General features: G+C 38.5%; 2 protein-coding genes and 1 pseudogene across 4 annotated transcripts in view; all 3 read right to left on the reverse strand.

Moving 5' to 3' along the window:
* Nucleotides 1-3683: 3683 nt before the first annotated feature.
* On the reverse strand, nt 3684-4843 carry LOC114238183 (disintegrin and metalloproteinase domain-containing protein 20-like; annotated as a pseudogene).
* A 397-nt stretch (nt 4844-5240) lies between these two features.
* LOC103018028 (disintegrin and metalloproteinase domain-containing protein 21-like) lies at nt 5241-11127 on the reverse strand. Its single transcript, XM_007184376.2, has one exon. It carries the CDS (start codon nt 6255-6257, stop codon nt 5241-5243), a length of 1017 nt encoding a protein of 338 aa, XP_007184438.2. The 5' UTR covers nt 6258-11127.
* Nucleotides 11128-14648: 3521 nt separating this feature from the next.
* Nucleotides 14649-24731, reverse strand: part of SYNJ2BP (synaptojanin 2 binding protein) — an 87891-nt gene continuing 77808 nt past the window's right edge. For all 3 annotated transcript variants that reach the window (XM_057542419.1, XM_057542418.1, XM_057542420.1), the window contains 3 exons: nt 21526-21621; nt 18274-18894; nt 14649-16993 (listed from right to left, as the gene is read on the reverse strand). In XM_057542419.1, coding sequence (XP_057398402.1) covers nt 18754-18894; nt 21526-21621 — 237 coding nt within the window. In that variant the 3' untranslated portion in view covers nt 14649-16993; nt 18274-18753. The remainder of the gene's footprint in view (nt 16994-18273; nt 18895-21525; nt 21622-24731) is intronic.

Raw genomic sequence — 24731 nt, forward strand, 5'->3', positions numbered from 1 at the left:
CTGATGAATATAGATGCAAAAATCCTCAACAAAATACTAGCAAACAGAATCCAACAACACATTAAAAGGATCATACACCATGATCAAGTGGGATTTATCCCAGGGATGCAAGGATTCTACAATATATGCAAATCAATCAATGTGATACATCATATTAATAAATTGAAAAATAAAAACCATATGATCATCTCAATAGATGCAGAAAAAGCTTTTGACAAAATTTAACACCCATTTATGATAAAAAACTCTCCAGAAAGTGGGCATAGAGGGAACCTACTTCAACATAATAAAGGCCATATATAACAAACCCACAGCAAACATCATTCTCAATGGTGAAAAACTGAATGCATTTACTCTAAGATCAGGAACAGGACAAGGATGTCCACTCTCACCACTATTATTCGACATAGTTTTGGAAGTCCTAGCCACAGCAATCAGAGAAGAAAAAGAAATAAAAGGAATTCAAATTGGAAAAGAAGAAGTAAAATTGTCACTGTTTGCAGATGACATGATACTATACACAGAGAATCCTAAATATGCCACCAGAAAACTACTAGACCTAATCAATGAATTTGGTAATGTTGTGGGATACAAAATTAATGCACAGAAATCTCTTGCATTCCTATACACTAATGATGAAAACTCTGAAAGAGAAATTAAGGAAACACTCCCATTTACCATTGCAACAAAAAGAATAAAATACCTAGGAATAAACCTACCTAGGGAGACAAAAGACCTGTATGCAGAAAAGTATAAGACACTGATGAAAGAAATTAAAGGTGATACAAACAGATAGAGAGATATACCATGTTCTTGGATTGGAAGAATCAATATTGTGAAAATGACTATACCACCGAAAGCAATCTACAGATTCAGTGCAATCCCTATCAGATTACCAATGACATTTTTTATAGAACTAGAACAAAAAATCTTAAAATTTGTATGGAGACACAAAAGACCCTGAATAGCCAAAGCAGTCTTGAAGGAAAAAAACGGAGCTGGAGGAATCAGACTCCCTGACTTCAGACTATACTACAAAGCTACGGTAATCAAGACAAAATGGTACTGGCACAAAAACAGATATATAGATATAGAACAGGACAGAAAGCCCAGAGGTAAACCCACGCACCTATGGTCAACTAATCTATGAAAAAGGAGACAAGGATATACAATGGAGAAAAGACAGTCTCGTCAACAAGTGGTGCTGGGAAAAGTGGACAGCTACATGTAAAAGAATGAAATTATAATACTCCCTAACACCATACACAAAAATAAACTCAAAATGGATTAGAGACCTAAATGTAAGACCAGACACTATAAAACTCTTAGAGGAAAACATAGGAAGAACACTCTTTGACATAAATCACAGCAAGATCTTTTTTGATCCACCTCCTAGAGTAATGGAAATAAAAACAAAAATAAACAAATGGGACCTAATGAAACTTAAGAGCTTTTGTACAGCTAAGGAAACCATAAACAAGATGAAAAGACAACCCTCAGAATGGGAGAAAATATTTGCAAATGAATCAACGGACAAAGGATTAATCTCTAAAATATATAAACAGCTCATGCAGCTCAATGTTAAAAAAACAAACAACCCAATCAAAAAATGGGCAGAAGACCTAAATAGACATTTCTCCAAAGAAGACATACAGATGGCCATGAAGCACACGAAAAGCTGCTCAACATCACTAATTATTAGAGAAATGCAAATCAAAAGTAGAATGAGGTATCACCTCACACCAGTTAGAATGGGCATCATCAGAAAATCTACAAACAACAAATGCTGGAGAGGGTGTGGAGAAAAGGGAATGCTTTTGCACTGTTGGTGGGAATGTAAGTTGATACAGCCACTATAGAGAACAATATGGAGGTTCCTTAAAAAACTAAAAATAGAATTACCATATGACCCAGCAATCCCACTACTGGGCATATACCCAGAGAAAACCATAATTCAAAAAGACACATGTACCCCAGTGTTCATTGCAGCACTATTTACAATAGCCAGGACATGGAAGCAACCTAAATGCCCATCGACAGAAGAAGATGTGGTACATATGTACAATGGAATATTACTCAGCCATAAAAAGGAACGAAATTGGGTCATTTGTAGAGAGGTGGATGGATCTAGAGACTGTCATACACAGTGAAGTAAGTCAGAAAGAGAAAAACAAATATCATATATTAATGCGTATATGTGGAACCTAGAAAAATGGTACAGATGAACCAGTTTGCAGGGCAGAAATAGAGACACAGATGTAGAGAACAAAGGTATGGACACCAAGGGGGAAAGTGGGGGGTGGTGGTGGTGATGAATTGGGAGATTGGGATTGACATATATACACTAATATGTATAAAATGGATAATTAATAAGAACCTGCTGTATAAAAATATAAATAAAATTAAAAAGAAAAAGAAATAACTGTGTTAGTAAATGGTCATTCATCTTCGATTTTAGTAGATTTTGGTGCCAAGTGCAAATGCAGAAACATATGTTTGACAAGGGTAGAGTAAACTGGGACTCAGATCTGTCCTGGATGAATAGCCAGATCACTTTACCAAATAAAGTACATGGACAAGAAATACTGGTTAACAGAACTGTTTAAAAGATGGACAAATTACTATGTTGCAGGGTGGCAATCCTATTGATTCTCTACTGCATCCTTTCTCTACCCTTAGGTAGTTACCCTCATCTGTATTTACAGAAAGAGATTTGGTCCAGGGCCTAGGGCATTTAAATAGTATGAATGTAACATCCATCACTTATGAGACCCTCTTTTAGTCATTTAATGTAAATTTTAACCTCTGTACATGTATTATATAGTTATTTTCACCCAGTACTTTATAGACAGGATGGACTCAGGTAATTCCTAACATTTTAAATGTGACGTACTCTGACATTAGTAACCAGAGGTTTGAAGAAGTGATATATCAGTGATCAATGGTTCCATGTGTGATGGTTTTAAAATAATGGTACAATGCCAAAGTTATTTATTATACTTGGAATACCCCAGGTTTTGCACAACCCAAATAATAGTGAGAATAATGAGAATGTTAGAGTTAGTGTGTATTATGTGCCTAACGTGTTCCAGGCCCTTCTTAGGTCCTTTCGTTTTTACTATCACAAAACTTTGGAAAAATACTTTTCATCTCTCAATGTAACATGTAAGATATGACCTTGCATCTCTGAAAGCCTAAGACTTTGTGCCAGACTTCATACTTAGCAGGTTGTTGAACTACTGCTGACATCCACGTGTTTATGACAAAAGTTTTTTTATCTTCCTTCTGCATCTGTCAAGATTTCTTTTCATGCTTATTTAACAGTAGCAAAAAATGAACCCCAAAAAAAGGTTGTTACATAACCAATTGGGGAAATGCCCAATAAACTGTTAAAAATGCACACTGGTGCAAACATGATTTGCTACAGACACATCTATAAAACATTAGAATCCACACCTTAAATAAGTATATGTTCTTTTTAGTGAATCTAAGAGTTACCACTATCATCTATAGGAATGGTGTGACTATGAACAGTCGTTAAATGAAAAATGCATTTAAACTCACAAACCCTTTTTAATTCATTTTATTTCAGGATGACAACCTTGGAATAGCTGTAGGATTATATAATTATCAGACTGATTATTCATCATTTCTTCCAGTAAGTGCCAATGTGACTTTCTCCATTAGTGTTTCTTCTGTTCAAGGTTTTTCTGATTTTTAACATTTTTTTCCTCTTCTCTCTCTTCTATAACATCTTTTACATGAAAAATGATACCAACAAACATTGTAGAAAAGAGAACAGTGAAACGAACACACAGTGCAGCTATACCCATGTCTACACTAGTTATTATTTTGCCTCGAAGACCTGATTCTCTGTTAGGTGGAGGACCACTGTCTATACTACCACCTGCTCCTCTGGAGCTACAATTTGGTGGTTTCCCACCTTGCTGACAGTGACAATGTTTTCTGTTGCTGCACACCCCTCTGTAACTGCATTTCTTGACATTACAGTCAAAACCAAGGTCTTGAAAAAAGGTACAATTTTGGCCCTTACAGTAGCTTCCTGGGCCACATGTTGCACCATCCATTACAAGCCCCATTTCTGCTACCCGTGACCCATGGTGGGCATCGAACCCAAAGTAGCTTTCTAGTTTAACATCATGTACTATTATATGACGAAATGTAGTGTGCTCACCTCCACCAGGAACTTCATTGATACCACCACAGTGCAGCATTCCACAGAAAATATCATCTGCTTCACAAGGAACACTTTTACTTCCTCCTCAAGTCAACCTCACACCACAGTTCCCAAATCGGTCACCTATGATATTCAATGTTTTATAGCATGCTGGTGAAGCATCTTTTATTTTGTAGCCAAAGAGGGCTTGACACTACATATCACGGTCACTACAGTCTCCTCTCACACAAACAGCTAATGGCGAACATGGGGTTCCATCCTGGATATAAGTGTGTGTTGGACAAATATTCGATATCCCGTTACAGTATTCTGGTAGGTCACAAATACCAAGAGTATCTCTGCAAAGAGTTCCAGGTTGAGCATATTTACACTTAACGCAGCAACCTCCTTCATTGCAATCACTGCCAATGGTGAGAACACAATGGTTCTGACAACACGGATCCCTAGCACAGTTTTTAAGGTGCCACAGTCACATTCTTCCCTCTGATTTATGATCTTGTCACCACAGCGAGGAGCTTCATAAGGAAAATTGTTGAACGGTACATTTTGTTGACTCAAACAAGGATCCCACATAGAAATCCGTCAATGCAGTTTGTCATAAGTACAGTTGCTCATCATATCTAGAAGACCAGGCTCACGAGCCATGACACAGCGATGTCTTCAAAAACAATGACAACCAGCTGAATCATGTGGACAGCTGAGAATATGACATAGTACATGTGCTGAAATAGCAGCACCAAAAAATATGTGATAGGGCTTCCCTGGTGGCGCAGTGGTTGAGAATCTGCCTGCCAATGCAGGGGACACGGGTTCGAGCCCTGGTCTGGGAAGATCCCACATGCCGCGGAGCGACTAGGCCCGTGAGCCACAGTTGCTGAGCCTGCGCGTCTGGAGCCTGTGCTCCGCAACAAGAGAGGCCGCGATAGTGAGAGGCCCGCGCACCACGATGAAGAGTGGCCCCAGGTTCGCCACAACTAGAGAAAGCCCTCGCACAGAAAGGAAGACCCAACACAGCCATAAATAAATAAATTAATAAATAAATTCAAATTAAAAAAAATATATGATAACTTGCTAGGAATACATATGATGATCTCCGGTTGGGATTGCATATTCCATCTTGGTGGGCAAAATATTGAGTGTCATGGACTTTATTTCCAGTAAAAAGGATTGAGGTATCATGAGAATATTGTCTAAACACATACATTTTCCAATAACCAAAGTGAGCTATAGCATCCACAATACCACTAAACTTTGACTGAGTTATATCAAAAGAATCTCTATTATTCCATATGCACAACATACATACGTGAACTTCGAGAAGATTATGCATGTAAATTGTATGGACTATGTCGTTTAAAATCATTATATTCTCAACTATACGTGTATGATTAGTGTTCATAAGATATAAGGTGTGAGAAACTGTGTAGTGAACTTTTAAGTATTTCCTATGCGGCCACCACAAATACACAGGAGCTGCTCTAGGCATCTCAGCAATCATCGCCTCCTTATATGCTTGATTTGTATCGTTCCCTTCAATCGTACATTTCTCATGCTCAGCTGATATGTCGTGTGACACAAGAAAAGAAATCAGATGTTCAGATTTGGAAGAAGCCTCCAGTGGTTTGATTTCGTAAGTGAAGTCATCCACCTGCAGCATGCCACGCAGACCCCCATAGCAGGTGTCCAGTGTGCCCATGGACCCAGGAACCCCTTCCAGGTAGCTAAAGTAGTAACAGTCTCGGGGGATAAAAGGGTAGTCCTCCTGCATGGCGCCTTGGTCGTTATCGGTGATAACAGGAAAATGTCTGGGCAGCAAGCTCTTCTTGACTCTCATGTGAAGCACGTGTCTTTGGCCACTGAAGCGAACCTTGTAGGAGAGCTGGCCTTGTGTTGCGGCTCCACGCACTCTGTGGGACACCTTCCTGGGGATCACAATTTCAGAGGAAGTGAAGCGCCATCCTGGGGGGTCATGGGAGCAGCAGGTCGGAAACAGGAGTAGCCAGAGCAGAGGCAGCCAGAGATCACCTGCCAGGTGGGCCTGGGCCCAGGCAGGCCCCATGAGTGAGGAAGCCTGTGACCAAAGAAATGCACTCCAGCGGGAGGCAGGCAAGACTATCCCTGGAACAGCAACTCCTAAACAGCAGTCTAGTCCTGAGGAGAGCAGAGAGGGGCTGGAGGCTGGGCATCCCCAGAGAGGTAGAGGAGGGAGGAGGAAGCTCTAATATAACAATGGTGTATTCATGAGGGGGAGGGGCTGTGCTAAGTGATCCTGGGGATCCTGGCACAGGGCTCTTAGAGAGGAGGAAACCTGGGAGAAATTAGGAAAAATGAAGTGTATATCTTGGGCTGAGTGGTCCCACGGTCTCTTGGAGAAGTCACAGGGGAAGAATCAGTGGGTGTGGTGCAATTTTAAGACAGTGATTGCATTTTTTTCCTGAAACCAAAATGAGACAAGGCTTCAATTTGTAATTAAGAAATTATGAAATGGAGAGGAGAATGGAAGCTTCTTTTCTGTAAGAATTTTGAGGAGAGAATCAGATCCTCTCACACTTTATAAAAATGGAATGTGTTGGGGGTGATTAACGGAACAAAAGAATAAATAGTGTCATGAGTAGAAAAGGTAGGGTGGATAATAATTGTTTCTAATAAAGTTAAACTTATACTTGCCCTACATCTCAGTGATTCTAGCCATAGGACGTTCCCCACAGCGATTGGTATGTGGATATTCATAGCAGCATTATTCACAAGTTTATTCCACAGACTGGAAACAAATAACCAGTACTGAATAGATGAATGGAAAACAAACTGGCATATTCATTCAGTACGATAATCCTCAGTAAATCTGAACAAGTTTCCGACATGTGTAAGAACATGGATGTATCTATCTCATAGATAATATGATGATAGAAAGAAATCAGACCAAAGAAACTTCATATAGGACTACATTTGTATGAAGTTCTGGAATAGTCCAGAAAATAATATAGGGGAACAGAATTTAAATCACTGTTTTCCTGATGTGAGGTAATGGAGGGATGGAGGGAACTTTCTGGAGTGATGGGAAACTTTTGAATCTTGATTGGGGTGTGCTCAAGATGAACGTTTGAAATCCTAACCCCCAAGGTGGTGGTATTAGCAGGTGGGGTCTTTGTAAGGTGATTAGTGCTTTTATAGAAAATGCCTCAGAGAGATCCTTCACCCCTTCTGCCTTGTGTGGTTACAGTGAGAAGGCATCATCTATGAGCCAGGAAGTGGTTCTCACCAGACACTAAATCTGCTGGTGCCTTGATCTTGGACTTACTAGCCTTCAGAACTGTAAGAAATTAAGTATTCTTGTTTATAAGCCACCGAGTCTAAGGTATTTTATTATAGCAGTCCAAACAGACTAAAACAGGATGGTGCTTACAAGTCAAAACTCGTCAAGCCGCATCCTTAAATCTGTGCATTTTATTGTATGCCGAGTATACCTCAAAAGAATTGATGTATAAAAAAATTCTGACTTTAGCTTCTTTTTAGCTCTTTCCAGAAGAGTGCATCATTATCATGATCATCACCGTTTCATACATCATTTTCTTTGTCTTTTCAAAAATCATTTCTACATAGAATTGCTTGTAAATGGAATCAACTCAAAACAAGGAAGTTACCATGAACAGCTTATCTCACTTGACTAATCCTCTTGTCGATCATATTAACACACACATTAATATTTAGAAAAGAAGAATGTACTACTGTGTAAATGTGTTGTATGCAATACTGGAGGATTTTCCAGCACACCCAGGAATCTTCAAAAAGATACAAGTATGCTCTAACTCAGCCTGAAGAGAATTCACCACGAGAAAAAACGTAATTTCTTTTCTTATTTTTAAACTGAAGTATCGTTGATTCACAATATTATATTGTTTTCAGGTGTACAACACAGTGATTCAATATATTTATAGATTACACTCATTTAAGGTTACTACACTTTAAATATATGATGCCAGATGCCACTCCCTTCTGGCCTCCAGAATTTCCACAGAAACTTCAGCTGTTGGCCTTCTGAATTAGTGTTTTCCTTTTCTTCTTATATATACCCAGGTGTGGAAGTGCTGGATCATATGGTAGTTTTACTTTTAGCTTTTGATAAATCTCCATACTATTTTCATAGTGGCTGCACCAATTTACATTCCTACCAACAGTGCATGAGGGTTCCCTTTTCTCCACATCTTCACCGACACTCGTTCCTTGTCTTTTTGATAACCATTCTGAAAGTTGTGAGGTTGTATCTCATTGTATCTTTGATTTGCATTTCTCTAAAGATTAGTGATGTTGAGCATATTTTCATGTGCCTTTTGGCCATCTATATGTCTTCTTTGGAAACTCTTCAGGTCCTCTGCCCATGTTTTAATCAGCTTATTGGGTTTTTTTTCTTTTTTTTCATGTTGAGTTGTATATTGTGGATATTAACCCCTCATCAGATATATCATTTGCAAATATCTGTTCCCACTCATTAGGCGGCCTTTTCATTTTGTCGATAGTTTCTGCCACTGTGCAAAACCTTTTTAGTTTGATTAGGTTCCATTTGTTTATTTTTTCTTTTGTTTCCTTTGTCAAAGGAGACATATCCAAAAATATATTGCTAAGAAGAATGTCAAAGAATGCACTCTGTTTCCTTTTAGACGTTTTATGATTTCAGGTCTTACATTTGAGTCTTTAATCCACTATGAGTTTATTTATACATAAAGGGTGAGAAAGTTGTCCTGTTTGATTCTTTTGTATGTTCCTGTCCAGTTTTCCTGACACCATTTACCGAAAAGGTTATCTGTTCCCCATTGTTTTTTCTTGCCTCCTTTGTTGTAGGCTAATTTCTGTATAAACGTGGGTTTTTGACTACTGTAGTTTTGTAGTATAGTTTGAATTCAGGAAGTGTGATACTTCCAGCTTTGCTCTTCTCTCTCAAGATTGCTTTGGATATTTAGGGTCTTTTGTATTTACATGGAAATTTCAGAATTATTTGTTCTAGTTCTGTGAAAAATGCTAAAAATGCTATTGGTATTTTCATAAGGATTGCACTGAATCTGTAGACTTCCCTGGGTAGTAAGTTCATTTCAACAATATTAATTTTTCTAATCCATGAGCATGGTATATCTTTCCATTTGTTTGTATTGTCTTCAATTTTTTTCATTAATTTCTTATAGCTTTCCGAGTACAGTTATTTTACCTCCTTAGATTTTATTCCTAGGTATTTCATTCTTTGGATGTGATTGTAAATGGGATTGTTTTCTTATTTTCTCTGATAGTTTGTTGTTAGTGTATTGAAACACAACAAATTTTTGTATATTAATTTTGTATTATGCAACTTTACTGTATTCATTGATGAGTTCTAGTAGTTTTCCAGTGGTGTCTTTAGGATTTTCTATGTATAGTATCATGTCATCTGCAAACAATGACAGCTTTACTTCTTCCTTTCAATTTGGATTCCTTTTGTTTCTATTTCTTGTCTCATTGCCGTGGCTAGGACTTCCAATACTATGTTGAATAAAAGTGGTGATAGTGGTCATCCTTGTCTTGTTCCTGATCTTTGAGCCTCTTTCACTTTAAGTCTGGGTGTGATTGGCTGATGGATGAGCTGAGCCCTGGTGCTCTTCTCAGTGCATGGGCCCTTTAAGAAATGTCTCCCAGATTACTACAGTCTTGTGGGTCCCGTTAGTCTTCAAAGATGTTGGGGGGTCATCTCTCTGGTGCAGGTCCTAAAAGTTGAGGTTAGCTGATGTGGAAATAAAACTCTTTGCTCCTCAGGGAGAAGGTTTGGGTTTTGAGTTTTCTCTGGGTTGTGTGCCACTGTGCTGGGGGTGGGGTTTATGGCAAGATTGTATCCCAGCCTCCTGCCCAGTCTGAGGTAGTTTTCCTCTTGTTTGCCTGATGTGGTCATCACTTAGCCAGTCTTTAGGTTTTTTTGAGAGAAAATTGTTCTGTATGTAGCTGTAGACTCAGTGTGTGAGAAGAAGTGAGATCAGGATTTTCCTATGCTGTCATCTTGAACCAGAACCCTCTGTTGTTGTTTTGCTTCCTTCCTTGTTCTTGGCTATTTTCTAGATAGTTCTGATTACCTTTGGCTATCTCAGTCATTTCTGTAGGTTTGGGAGTAAAGGCAGAAATTAGAGGGACAGAGATCCCACTATAGTAGTAGTGGCAGTGTAACCAGTGTTTTTTATTTTCTGTATTTTGATGCTTTGACATCTGGGGCCTTCCTGACCCTGAATGGACTACTCCTCCCAGTGTTAGTCAATTTTTAGAGATAGTGAACAACTCTCCCATGAGCACAGTTTTCAAATACAAACCAGACAATCGAGCCCACATTCCAACTACCTCCTTTCTGAGCTCTCACACTTAGGGCCATTATCCACATGCCCTAATCACCCCAAGGCCAGGTACCAGATAGCTAGGGACAGCCCCTATGCCACAGAGACCATTGACGTATTCAAACTAGCCAATCCTAAGCCTGCTTACCTGGCCTTGTCTGTTCCTTCTCATGGAAATCACAATAAAGTCTCTTGCCCCCAGTTCCTCCCTCTCCCTCTGCCTTGTGACCAGCATCAGTGCTTCCCTGTGTGGCCCCCATGGCATAGTGTGTCCTCTTTTCTTGGAAACTGTGAGTAACAAACTATCTTTTCAATGTCAGTTTTCTCCTGAACTTTTGGCCTTACTATACCTCAAGTATTCTATTAATGCACAATATTTAAAACAGGTAGGAGAAAACTACCAATCCTTTCTTATTCCCTATCTTTTTTCTGCACCTGAAGAGACACTATTTTGTGTGTGTGTGTGACTAGTACCAAATAATTCTTCCAGTAAGTTATTTTTCTACATAGATTACTTTCCTCCAAACTCAAAAGGCAAGGGCAATGTGGTGGAGTATAAGGAGCCAGAAAATGTTCTGGTTCTGGTTTCAAACCTTGACTGTTTAGGTTTTAACATTAATAATGATATTAACTAGAGACAGTTAACTTCACATCTCCAAAGTTCTATCTTTCCATCTTTAACATAGGGTAATAATTTCAATCCAATGAGATCATTTAAGCATGGAATGAAATAACTTCCATAAAGTGCCTGGTGAGTTCTTAATATTGTTATAACTTTTATGTGAATCCTTGAATTTTGGGTGGTATCCTGGCTATGATGGGTGCTTCATGAAGTCTGACAATGGTCACTCTTCAACTCATTTCCAAAATTACAGCAGGGGAAATTTTCATTGAACTTTCCCTGGCTTCTCTTTCTTGTAGGATAAGAGATTTTTAAAAAGAGCCTTTCCTAGGAAATGTGTCAATGTTCAATTTAGGACTCCAAGGGATCAACATTTGGAAGCTTTCTTCTCTCGTTTTCACTCTTAAAAATCTATCTCTACCTGCGATAGTCCTTGGCAGCAGTCCTCAAACTATAGTGTAGCAGGACCTCAGTTTTTGTAAATAAGGTTTTACTGGAAAACAGCCACACCTTTTTGCATATATATTGTCTATGGTTGCTTTCATACCAAAACTGCAAAGACCCAAGGCCTGCAAGCCTAAAATATTTACTATCTCGTCCTTTGAGAAAAAATTTGCTGACCCCTGGTCTTCGCTGTTTGAAGTTTGGTTTCTTCCTGTGTGGATTAAAAATGACCACAAATTCTTTGCCCTGCTTCCATCAAGAGGTGGGGTTTAGGTCCCATCTGATAATGACTCTAGGCTTGGCCATGGCCTGGTCTGGCCAATAAAACATCATCAAGTGTGACAAGTACAAAGGGTTGACTAGTGCTTTCCACATTGGGACTTGCCTTCTTAGAACAATTCCCTGAGAACCCCCTCTTCCCCTGCTATGAAGAGTCCAATCTAGTCTATTGGAAAATGAGAGGCCATGTGGAGAAAAAGCAAGGCACCCTTGGCTATAGCTAGCACTAAGTACCAGACAGGAGAGAGAGGCCATCTTGGACTACTTACCCTTCTTCTGCCATCAGATGAATGCAGTTCCATGTGACTCTAGATGGTAGCAGAAGAAACAGTCAATTCATAGAATCTTTTTAAAAATAATTAAAAAAAATTTAAGCCATTAAGTTTTGTAGTGGTTTGTTATGTAATTGATAACTTACATACTTTCTTTGCCCATCAAGGGAGAAAATGGACATTCTGTACACATTACAGTTAGACACTAGCACTTTGACTCCAGGTCTGGTCTTTGCTTAAGTCATATGATGCAGCAATAATGACTTTTCATATCAGAGTCAGCTATATACAAGGTAACTTGGGCAAAAGTCAATATTCAGTTCTGACAAGTCCTTTCACATCCTGTGGCACAAACCCTTTTCTGTCTTCTATGTATCTTGTAAGGTTTTGGGGGATGGAGGGAAGACAAGTCAGATAGCAAATGTTGGTAATTGCTTTCAAACTTTGTATAAAACGAATGGTACTACTACTGCTATTGTTGTAGAACATTTAACCTAATGCAGTCAATTCCCTATTATCCGTAATGGAAGGCTATGCTAGCATGGTTGAACCAAATTCAGTATAATTAATAAACTTTAATTTCCTGGAATGATGGAAAAGAAATAGACTCCTCACTGGCTTGAAGGGAATTCCCACGTCTGGCACTAATTAGCAATGTATCTTGAGCAAGTTATTAACTTCTTTAAGCCTTGAGTTACCCTATCTATAAAAATAGAATTATTGATAGTGACTTGCATAGTTGTGAGAATTCACTGACATTTATAACTTATGGAAAAGGGTGGCCCAATGTAGTGCCTGGAACCATGGAGAGTAGAGACAGCATAGTGTCATGGTTATATATGTAGGTTCTGGAGCTAAACTGCCTGAGTTTAAATCCCAGCTCTGGCACTTAATAGCTGTGTAATTTAGGCAAATTAATCTATGTCTTGCTTATCTCATCTGTAAAATTGGGATAATAGCAGCAGTTATAGAGTTGCTGTGAGGCTTAAATAAACACATGTAAAGGGCTTAGCACAGTAGCTAAAATAAGATTAAGATTGAAATAAATCCATGAGAGCTTAATAATTGTTAGCCAATTATTATTAGCAGTACATGATAAGAGCCCTTATCTCCTAATCTTCTATGTCAAAGCTAAGCCTCCAATTGATCATTTAGATTTCTTTTTCTCTTTCCATTGCTTTGTCAGAGTGTTACCCTAGGAAGTTGGTGGTTAAATAAGGAGATATTTATTCAACAATCCCCAAAATAAGGTGGAAAAGATTGTAAAGATTTACTGACAAATGCAACAAGTTTTTGTTGAATGCCAATACTAAGTTAGGCACAGTTAGATACACTATTATTTCATGTACTGTATCTGGTATCAAATAGCAAAGCTTAAGAGAGATTATCATCTGTTTTGATGGCATCATTAACATATTTAATTTATAATGGTATTCCTTAGAAAATATGGTTTTATGTCCATATGTCTTCCAAGTTGCTATAGGGCATCTATTTGATCTGAGAAACTGACTGCTGTTTAGATCCAGGCATGCAATATGACGTTAGGATCAAAGTAGAAAGGAAGCAAAATAAAATAAGGTTCATAAGGAAAATAATCTTATAAAGACTAACATGTCTTGGGGGTAAAATGTGCATGTATTTTACACAATAAAAACAATGTTCAACGTCAAAAACAGTAATAAGAAACTCATATTCAAATCAGCATTGCCGATACAGAATTAAAATGGGATTCTATTTTGTGATTCCATTTGCAAATCTGCAAACTAGGAAGAAGGATCACCCATTTTCCTGTGACTGGTCAAGCAATTTAATGATTACAGTAAATACAAAGTTCTTTTGTAAATGACTCTGTTAATGATTGACTTGCATTTGAAACCACATTTCAGCTCTCTCCCTTTCCCCTTTTCCCCTGCAAAAAGAGAATATGAACAGTAAGGAAAACATTTAGAAACAAGACCTAGTGGTTGCTATAATTTGATTCTTTAGACACAACAATGCTTTCTTATCATATAGGTTATTACAGTATCATCAAGTATATCAGGTAAGCAGATCAAGTGCTTTGGAGTCTCTCTATAAATGTCAACATCAGGCAAGAGACTATGGCTGTTAAGAACTTGGTTCTGATCAGAATAGAATTCCTTAAAATACTGTCTTCCTTTTGATAGCAATTGCCCTTTTGGATGTGAGTGCTTGTCTCAAAAAGATTTGCAGATAAAAAGAGAAACAGCAAAAGGGGCTTACCCCAGGATAGCAACCAACTGTAAACCTATTATAAATGAGAGGTAAAGAGCTTCACAACTCAATCTACTATTTCTAGGTGATATCAGAAAAATACTTTAACATCAAGATCACCAACAAACACTCCCCCACTTTCAGATGATGAGCTATTTCAGCTTAGAGTGACCATATTTAATTTATATTTGTATTTTCAGCACCTAGCACATAGTAGGCACTCATTTGTTGAATGAAGAAAAGAACTCTCATCTGTCCAAAGATAAATTTCAACTAAAATAGATTAGAATAAAATCTTTATTGGCTTCACATGAAATTACATGAACTCTACTCCCCCACATAGTTGAGAACCTTATGTTGTTTCATTTAAAAAAATATTTTAAAAATTGCTTATCTACACAACAAAAACAATGTCCAATGTAAAAAAAACACAACTTTTCTAGTTTTGAACTATTGGAATCAGTCTCAGAAGAGCTCATCTGATTGAATTTGATACAAGGTCTTTCTCAGATTACTCTGTAATCTCCCAATTCTGCATGATGCTTGCAATACCCTTCAGCTGTCAGTCAGTTCTTCTGATATTTATTCAAGGCCCAAAGAAAGAAGATGGAAGTGGACTGAGATAAAAAGGATAGTTTTGTCTATGTTCATATAGTGGATACATTCAAGACATATATATGAGACAGAAAGGGCACCTCTGCCACAGACTAAGTCTTTGATCTGGGTTAAGTTAGTTCACGTCTCTGAACCTTGATTTTCTCATCTTTAAGACAGATTCATCCTAGAATCTTTCAGCTCCAATGTTCTATGATTTGGTTTTAATTTAATAGATGCACACACTGACACGCTCACTAATACATTTTGCTGGAGTTTGGTCAGTCCTTAGCAAATCAGAAGCCAAATACTGCTCCACTTCTTATTCCACATCTATACTTGAGGCAGAAGCTAATGCAGAGCTGGGCTCCAAAAAGGCCCAAGTGAAATTCTCATTTTTGGCTGGAGCAATGCACGTATGTAATTCAATAATTTAGTGTCTAGGTTTAAATGCCAGAGCGTTTTTTTTTTTTTCTTTCTGACACTGCACACTGGAATTACATGATGAACTCTGTTTTACTGCTGCCGTATTCCCACTCCTAGAGATTCTGCTTAATTGATCTAGGTGCAGCCTGGGCATCAGAATTTTTATCAGCTCTCTGGGTGATTCTAACCTGAGAAAAAGGTGACTATTGGCATAGAGCAGTGATTCTCAAACTTTAATGTGCATCAGTCACCTGGAGGGACTATTAAAACAGATAGCTGGGTGCCCTACTCAATTTCTGATTCAGTAGGTCTAGGGTAGAGCCCAAGAATTTGCTTTCCTAACAAGTTCCCAGGTAATGCTGATGTTTTTGTCCAGAGACCTCACTTTGAGAACCACTGCCAGTAAGGAAATATTGGTGGTGGCACCTGAAGTCCTGAGTTTAAATCCTGATTCTATTATTACCACCTATGTAATCTTAGTAGAACAATTTATTCTCCTTAGTGTCTTTTTAACAATAGACTTCAGAGTTGTGAGGCATGAAGAAACAGTGCTACCAATCAGGGTGTAGTTTAGTACCTGGCACAGAATGTAGTAACAGGTATTAATTTCCTTTTTCTATTATACATGTCTAGATGGTGTGATTAAGTTAAATCAATAGCATTGGTTAAAACTTGGCAGGAAAAGAAAAGAGACGATTGAAGCAAACAACGTCTTATTAGAATTGTATGTATAATATAGGATGATAAATGTAGAGAAGTGTTTTAAGTAAATGTCTTAAAAAAGATTTTCATTCAATTTTTAAAACTTTGAACATAGTAATTTAGGTGGGAAGAATATTAGCTACAATCAATAAAGTGATAGAAATGTTAGATTCAATCTATAAATAGGATGAATTTTGTAATGACCTACAATGGGCTCCAATACTTCATCTATGATAATTTAATTTTCTAGAGAATCAGAAATAAGAATATAATTGAAGTAGCATACTTGCCTAAACCTTTACTATATTGATCTTTAAATGCTATTTAATTCCAGAGAAAACCTGAATTATTAAAGTGCATTGGAATCCCTATTATCAACCAAAGCAAAACCTCTACCAATGATGGGATAGGATAGGTGTTTTTATTTACATATACCAACAAACAAAAAATAAAATAGCTTTCCTTCCTGCTTGCCATTTGCTTCCTTTTGTATGTCTCAAGGTCCTCTCAGGAGTTAATGTCCAAACCCCGAAAGGAATCCTGGGAGGAAAGCAGGCCCACTGCAGAAGCTGCCGCACATTCCTCCAGATACAGGGAGGGCACCCGGGGTTGTGCCTCCACAGAGGGGCTGGTTGAGGTCACAACTGGAATACTGTTAGGGTTTCTCCATGGAACCTATGAATGCAGTTGTCTAAGTGAGTCTCAGAGGTACTGAACAGTTCAGGTCTGAAGGCAAAAATCCTCTTAGGATTGTTTACAGCAAGTTTCTTCTTATACCAATAGGTGACCCAGAGGCAAGGTCTTAACTGGGGTTTTTATTTTTAAAAGCCTTCCCTTTCCACTCTGGCCTGATGCCATTACGTGACAGCTTTCTTTTTCTGAATTCCTAAAAAAAAAAAAAAAAAAAAAAAGAAAATGTGTCTGCACGTCTTTGTAGCTGCATCATACTCTGAAAAGTACCATTTCTTTTATTATTGTTCTCAACTATTACTTAACCTGATGATATACTTTTAACTTCTCATCTATTTATGAATTCTCTTGACTGTGAGCTCCTCAAGGGTCCTTAACTTGTCCCCTTCCTCCATGGAACTTTCTCAAGTGCCTCTATTATCAGTAACCGTTCCCTTTGGTTTGCAATATAAATTTGACACTAATTTACATTTCCCTGCCTATGGAGGTAATTGTATATTATTTTATGTGTAAAGGTGTTCTCTTTCCCAACCAAAAAAAAAAAAAAACCCTTTAGGAATGGAGGCTATGTATTTTGCTTCTTTGTAAAAGTCATAACAAAGCTGATGTCCAATCAACATTTATAAAATTCTTACCAGATCATCCATGCTAAAAATCGGACACAACGGACTGCCTGAGGGAAAGTCTTCATACTCTTGCTGTCAAGATTATATAAAGCCTATAGCCTAGCCAGTATATTTAGAGGATGCAAATGATTTTCTTTAAGTCAGAAAATTAAGTCTTGGTTCAGCTCTCCTTAGTGCTTTAAAACCAACCTTCAATACCACATGAACAGAACCTCTCAAAAAACAGTAGCAATCCAAACCCTTTCAACTTAACTGGATTGAAGCAGACCTGATTTCATGCCCATCCTGCTGGGAGCAGCCCCTTTCTCAGATTTTGCCTGTTAGGAGAAACAGGAAAGACTGGTAGACAGCCTGAGTTTTTTCACTGGGCTGGTTTGGCCCCATCACCATAGTTACAGCTCTGACCACAGTCATTCCAGCTGATCCTTTAACAGGTCTGTAAGGGACTAAAACAGTCACTAGGGTAGCCCAGAGATTAGTAAGGTTTATATTTACAACTCCCGAGTTTTTTAAACAGACTGACTTGCACGAAGCTGGATTATGGCATTTTACCTCAACTTCACCGCAGCTATGATGAGAAGAAATATTGTTCTAAGATTTTAAATTAGTTGCATCCTCTCTTAAGGCTCACTCTCTCACTCCCGCTATGTATCGAATTCTTCAATTAAGATTATCCCTTAATTCTTACATCAGAAACCCAGAAACCAGAGTTGCTTTCTACCTCTTTAATTCTCCATAAGGCATCACTATTATACTATCATATATGAATACGTATGTGTGTGTCTGTGTATATATATATATATATATATATTTGCTTTTTTTAAAAAGTAGAAATTCTCTCCTCATTCACCTTTGTTTGATACAAAGTAGGTGCCCAAGTAGGTAGTTAGAAATTAAATAAAGGCCACAAAAACTTCCCAACGAAGATCATTAAAGACAAAAATCCTTTCTTCCTCTTATTACAGCTGATCTTTGACACATGCCAGGTAAGAAAAAAGGAATCACGCATGGTGATGGGAAGACTGGACCTCTTCCTCTCTGGGTTGCAGCTGAACTTCTATTGGTGGTCCTAGTAAAATATATAACTCTTCATTTGTTCTATGCAAGTCCTTCTTTCAGCTTTCCTTCAAACAATGCCTTTACTCTCCCACTAGAGTATGAGGATTTAGAGATTTCGAGCAGCAAGGTTCTGGTTGGGTAGCAGTCTCTTTAAATTGTGTGTTGGCTATGTAGAGAGAGGGAAAGTTATGGGAGAATGGCAGGGGAGGAGGGTGAGAGAAAGAGAGAAATGTATCTTCTTCTTTGGGAGCACTAGAAGAAAGCAAGCTTTTCAAAGTCGTTGCCGGTATCTCATGAAGGCCCAGGCTGCTACCACGATGAGGGCAAACACTGGCACCACCACCACAGTTATGGGAATACCACTTGGCTCCCCTTCACCATGATGTCCTATAGGCCCATTCTGCACCTGTAACTGGAAGGGGAAGAAAAATGTTAACTCTAGTGACCAATGTGTGTTTACCACAACTGAAATGTCCAAGCTGACACATTACCTGGGTCTACAGTCTCTATACCACCCAAAGCTGTAAACCCCAAGCACTATCGAACAGGAGTCCTCTCTGTTTGTCCTGAGTTGATACAACAATCTCACCAATTCTTTGGAAACAAAATAAATCTGATGGGGAGGCATTTAACCTTGCTGTGCTACTGACCTAAAGGGACCCCTGAGATAACCTCTTTCTATTTCTGTACTGTCTCCACCAAGCTATTTGTGTATCATACCAGGAAAATGAAGATATGAGGTGAAGGCTGTTGATCCTATATGGAGCCTGGAAATTATTGGGCAGGGGCAGGGGGTGTCCATCTTTCTAGAAGGATTATCAGTCATCAGAGTGCAATAAGAGCAGATCTGAGCAATGTTAACATAGGTGCAATGCCATTATTTAGAAATACTTTCCAATTCCCAAAAGGTACCCACTCCTTCCGAAGGTGGGGTCCTGTCCTGCATCCCCTATTCTGTACTACTAGGCAAAGATAAATGTGAAACCTATATGGAACGGAGGTAAAAGACTCAAAGGTAAATAAGTAAAAATAAATCATATCCTAACAGTCATAGTTTTTCATTGCCTAAGCATTTCCTTTTGAGGCTGGTGGTCTTTCTTCATTTCAATCAATTTTGTAAAAGGTAGCCTTTCTTAACATTACCTTTTTTTTAAACTGGTTTTTAAAATTGAAGTGTAATTAATTTACAATGTTGTGTTAGTTCCAGGTGTACAGCAAGGCGATTCACTTATATACATATTCTTTTTCAGATTCTTTTCCATTATAGTTATTACACGATATTGAATATAGTTCCCTGTGCTACACAGTAGGTTCTTGTTTATCTATTTTATACATAGTAGTGTGTATATGCTAATCCTAAACTCCTAATTTATCTCTCCCCCCCTGCCCCCACTATCCCCTTGGGTAACCATAAGTTTGTTTTCTATGTCTATGAGTCTATTTCTGTTTCATAAGTAAGTTCATTTGTATCACTTTTTAAGATTCCACATATAAGTGATATCATACAGTATTTGTCTTTCTTTGTCAGACTTACTTCACTTAATATGATAATCTCTTAAGTCCATCCATGTTGCTGCAGATGGCAATATTTCATTCTTTTTTATGGCTAATATTCCATTACACACACACACACACACACACACACACACACACACCCCACATGTTCTTTATCCATTCATCTGGACACTTAGGTTGCTTCCATGTCCTGGCTATTGTAAATAGTGCTGCAATGAACATTGGGGTACATGTGTCTTTTCGAATTAGATTAACTTTAACTTTTAATAGGTAACTGGCAGCAACTGCGATGCCATCTTTAGTTAGATTTAATCTCCTCATTACAATCCATGAAACTCTGACCCCCTCAATCTGAAAGACAAGACTGAACAAACTACCTTTTCTATCCTCTATCCCACCTCTACATCTTTCATTCATTTCCTGATGAGATGTCCTGAGAGAACACGCTCAATAGAAAGACATGGTTTTTAGAGCTAGGCCAATTCCTTGACCAGAAGAATCTGTATTGTTTGGAGTTATTTTGGATGTTTCCTAAAAAATGAACCTTGGAAATCACTTCTCACATGCCTTCAAAAAGAACTCTAATCATTATCTAAAGTGTATGCCTATATTTGCTTGCCTTTACCTATTGCATACATTCTCCCATGCTTTCGAAACAAAGAAGAGCCAAGGCAGAAGCAGCTGAATACCAATATGTCTCCTATCAACCTGTTTTCTAATCCACCACACTGAGATTCTGCTTGCAACCCCAGCTGTTTTCTCAGATATCTTTCGTGCCTTGCCCTCTCCACATTTTTTACGATCTCCTGTTGAACTCTTCAGCCTTTGAAGCCTCACTCAGGAGTTAATGAAGCAAAGACAGCATCAGTTCAAGAGGGAGTAACTTTAAAGGTACAATTAAACTGTGTTGCAAATGCATTCCAAAGTCCTTCGTGCTATGGGAGGAATTATGTCCACTCAGGCTTCTCTTCTCATCATCCAAATTATAAAACACTAGGAACTAAGGAATGGATGTAGAATAGGTGCTAACTTGACTGAATTCTGAATCTCATTTCCTTTTTCCTGGAGCTTCCCTTTGAGCACTAGAGCTTTGGTCAAGCGGATCCCCAAGTTGATAAGAAAAGGGTTCGTTGTGGTGATAGGGAAAAGCACATGGTGGGTATCAAAAAACCCACCATCATTGCACTTAGAGTTTCATAAATAAGAATGTTCAAGGGCAGACATATGTTTCCTTCCCTAGTAAGAAATAAAATTGATTCTGGTTGTATTTTTCCCCATTTATTTTAATTTGGTTGTCAAGCTTTCTCTTTAGGGCACATTACCTTGAAGCTAGGACCTGGGTTGCAAACATACCGTTATAAATTTCCTTTAACGATAAGCAGAAGTCTCAGAAGACCCCTGCCTGTGCCAGACAGGTTCTTCAAAAGAATGACAGTGAAAGGAAAAAAGCCAAACACACTACTGAAAATTACACCACATGATTTATTCACAACGTTACAAAAGCCTGGTGGCAGCAAATGACACCTACCCTGTGCTGCACTCTCAGGGACACAGCATAGCCTGCATTACGAAAGAGGTCTACAGCATCCTGGTGCAGCAGGTTCTTTAGGTCTTGGCCGTTTACCTGCCAAAAACAGCAAGGAAAAGTAGTAAGAGACGTAGAATGTGAACTCTCATAAGTCAAAGATTTACTTTCATGTGACCAAAGATTTAAAAAACAAACTCCTACAGAGCAAATTCCAAGGGCTAGAAGAAGGGGTAAAGTTACTTAGAACTCAGAGTAACTTTTTTCATTTTTGAAGCTATGTTTTCCTAGAACTGAGGTTACATGGGCCATGTGAAGAGCACCTAAGTTTAAAACAACAACAACAAAAGGAATCTCTCCTTTCTCTGACCTCCTACTGCCTGCCCCGTTTTGACACTTGGCATTCTGTTACTGTACTTGTATGTCTTCCACGAGCATCAACCTGCTTCCCTACAGCTAACATGGTCTCCCAGGTTACCACTCTATCCTTTATATGTCTAATCCCTGGCATGGCCAGCTTCAGCTCTAGAAATACAACTCTGAGAAGCTCTTCCACAATTTAGTTTGATGTGGTACAAATCTACTAGCTCCTTCTATTGTTCTTGTTTTCTTTTGAACAATTTCCCTTGATTCCATGGATATCCCTATCCTCCTCAAATTTACTAAAAACCGTATTTCTGTGATGATACAAACTTCTAAAATGTTTTGGTGAAGGTGAGTCCTACTACTTAAAGGTGAGAGATGTGAAGGACTCTGGTATTAACACTTCTCAGCGTCAGGAGTGACACTGGCCACAAGTGGTATCTATTCTATGCTGCACTCAGTGACACAGCATAGCCTACTTTATGCAAAATCTACGTACCTTTTATACATGTCAATGTCAGCAACGGCAGCAAGAACATCGAATATATTTGGTAGGTTCTGTGCTATATGCTTTACATACATTATCTCATTGAGTACTCACAATAATCCTATGAGGTAGACACTATTTTTATCTTGTTTTCACAGATGAAAAAACTGAAGCTTAGCAAGGCTACGTAATTTACCCAAAGTCATAGTAAGTGTAGAAGCTAGAGCTACGGGTTTTATGTCCTGGAAGGAAGACTAAAGTGCCCTGGCCTTTTACTGCTCCATCTGCACTATTATTCCTCTACCTTGACTCACCAGCTATTCTTTCCTCAGCTGAAGATCAAGTCACTGACTTATTCAACCTTCTCATCTTCCTTGTCACAGTTTTCCTTCTCCAAGAGGTTCAAAATTGTCCCTCCACTCTATTTCCTGCCAATATCCTTTTGAATTAATCTATCAACACTTTGGCCTTATAAACTGTCTACCTTTCCAAAGTGAAGAATTCCAGCTCTATTCCATTCTAATCACCAATTGGCATAAGCCTTCAACTTCAACATTAGGCATGCTACAGCTCCAATATCTCAAACTCTTAAAAAAAAAACAATTACTACTTTCTTCATACTTCCTATACCTCTGTGAATTCCCTCTTTATCCTCATCAAAGCATTTTACACATCTAGGAGTTCCTATTATTTCAAAAAAGCACTTGGAAAACTATTAGAATCCCTCATCCCCATGATCTTCTGCCATCTTTCCAGTCCTGGGCAACACATTGCATTTACTTTTCCTTGTCATCAGTGCGTTTAATATTCCTTGAGAAAGATACACAGTCACATTCTCTACCACAGACGCATACTAGCTGGCTCCTGCTGCATCCTTACAACCCTTCTCATCTGGTGAACTCCCTAATAAATATGCAGTGGTAGCTGTTCCAAGACCTTTCCTACCATCCAACTCCAACTCCAATCACATCTCTCTTCTCAGCAGATTCCTTTGCCTTATCTTTCTTGAGAATACTGAGAACTTCTGACAAACACTTCTCTCCATTTTCTTTCCTTTCCCCTCAGTTCCTTGATATCTCTTAGTGCTGCTTTCCCCTTATTTCTGAATTAGAGTTCCTTTATCTAGGCTAACCCATTTGCTAGTGCTCTTGATCATATTCCTTCTAGCCTCCTTACAGAACTTAAGCAGTCACCTACCCTCTTGACTCCTTAATTATTATTGTTCTCTGCTCCTTCTCAACTAAAGTTACCCTCATCTATTAAAACACACACACACAAGTATTTCTTGGAACCCACCATCACCCTCTTCCCATCTTCTTTCTTTGCCAATCTTTTTGAAAGAACTGTTTCATGCACTGTCTCCACTTCCTCACCATCCGCTCCATTTCCTTGTGCTCTCAGTATATGAGGTGGGGGGGGGGGGGTGTGTGGCAGGGAAGAACATGCTGCCCCTGCAGGTCAGCAGTAACTTCCAACCACCAAATCCTATAGCCCTTTTTCAGGGTTCAGACCACCTCCTCCCTTCTGCAGTTCTCTCCTGTCTTAGCTTATGAACACTTGGATCTCTTAGTTCTTGCACTATTCTGTACCCCTTCCTTCCTTCTTTTTTTTTTTTTTTTCCCTTCCTTCTTTTTTTTTTTTTTTTCCCCCTTCCTTCTTAAGGTAAGTAAATATTCCTCAGTATCAGTAGTCTTTTGTCCTCTTCTCTCCCATGGTGAATTTTCACAATTTCAACTATAATCTGCTAGACAACTCCCACATTTTCATCCCTACTTCTACTTCTGGATTTGCCGGTTTCCTGCTGGGTACCTATTCTGCCAGCTGGGGCATATTCTGTTAAGACCCCAACTCAACATATCCAGAGCCTCTTTTTTATTTCCCACAAAACCAAAACTATCCTGACTTCTTTCTTATTGACACTACCATTCCTTCAGACTAAAATTTTGGTAATATTTAAAAACTCTCTCTACTCTGTCAATCTTTACATACAATATATTGCCAACTCCTGTAGTCTAACATAATAACATTACTCATATGTTATTTTCTTTCTATTGCCTCTCTCTTTATAGGTTATGAATACTCTTAGTTGAACTACTGGGATCGCCTTCTCTCTAATTTACTTTCCTCTGTGTCCGCCCTCATTCTAACCTATTCAAACATTACGTCTCCAGATCAATCTTCCTAAAGTATAATTCTGTTCATGCCACTATATTGCTCAAAAACAAAAATAAAACTGGGAGCAGGGGAGGAAAGAGTGCATGCCTGATTTCTCATTCTGGTATGCAAAGTCCTCCAGGAAATGAAGGACTGGAAACCTACCTTTCCAGTGTAATCTTTCATTACCCTTTCATATATCCTA

Source organism: Balaenoptera acutorostrata, chromosome 3 (genome assembly GCF_949987535.1).
Source record: "Balaenoptera acutorostrata chromosome 3, mBalAcu1.1, whole genome shotgun sequence".
NCBI classification, from domain to species: Eukaryota; Metazoa; Chordata; class Mammalia; order Artiodactyla; family Balaenopteridae; genus Balaenoptera; species Balaenoptera acutorostrata.

What these genes read in the sequence shown, in the direction of transcription:
- LOC103018028 (XM_007184376.2), bottom strand. Translation starts at nt 6,257, where the DNA reads ATGGGGCCTGCCTGGGCCCAGGCCCACCTGGCAGGTGATCTCTGGCTG.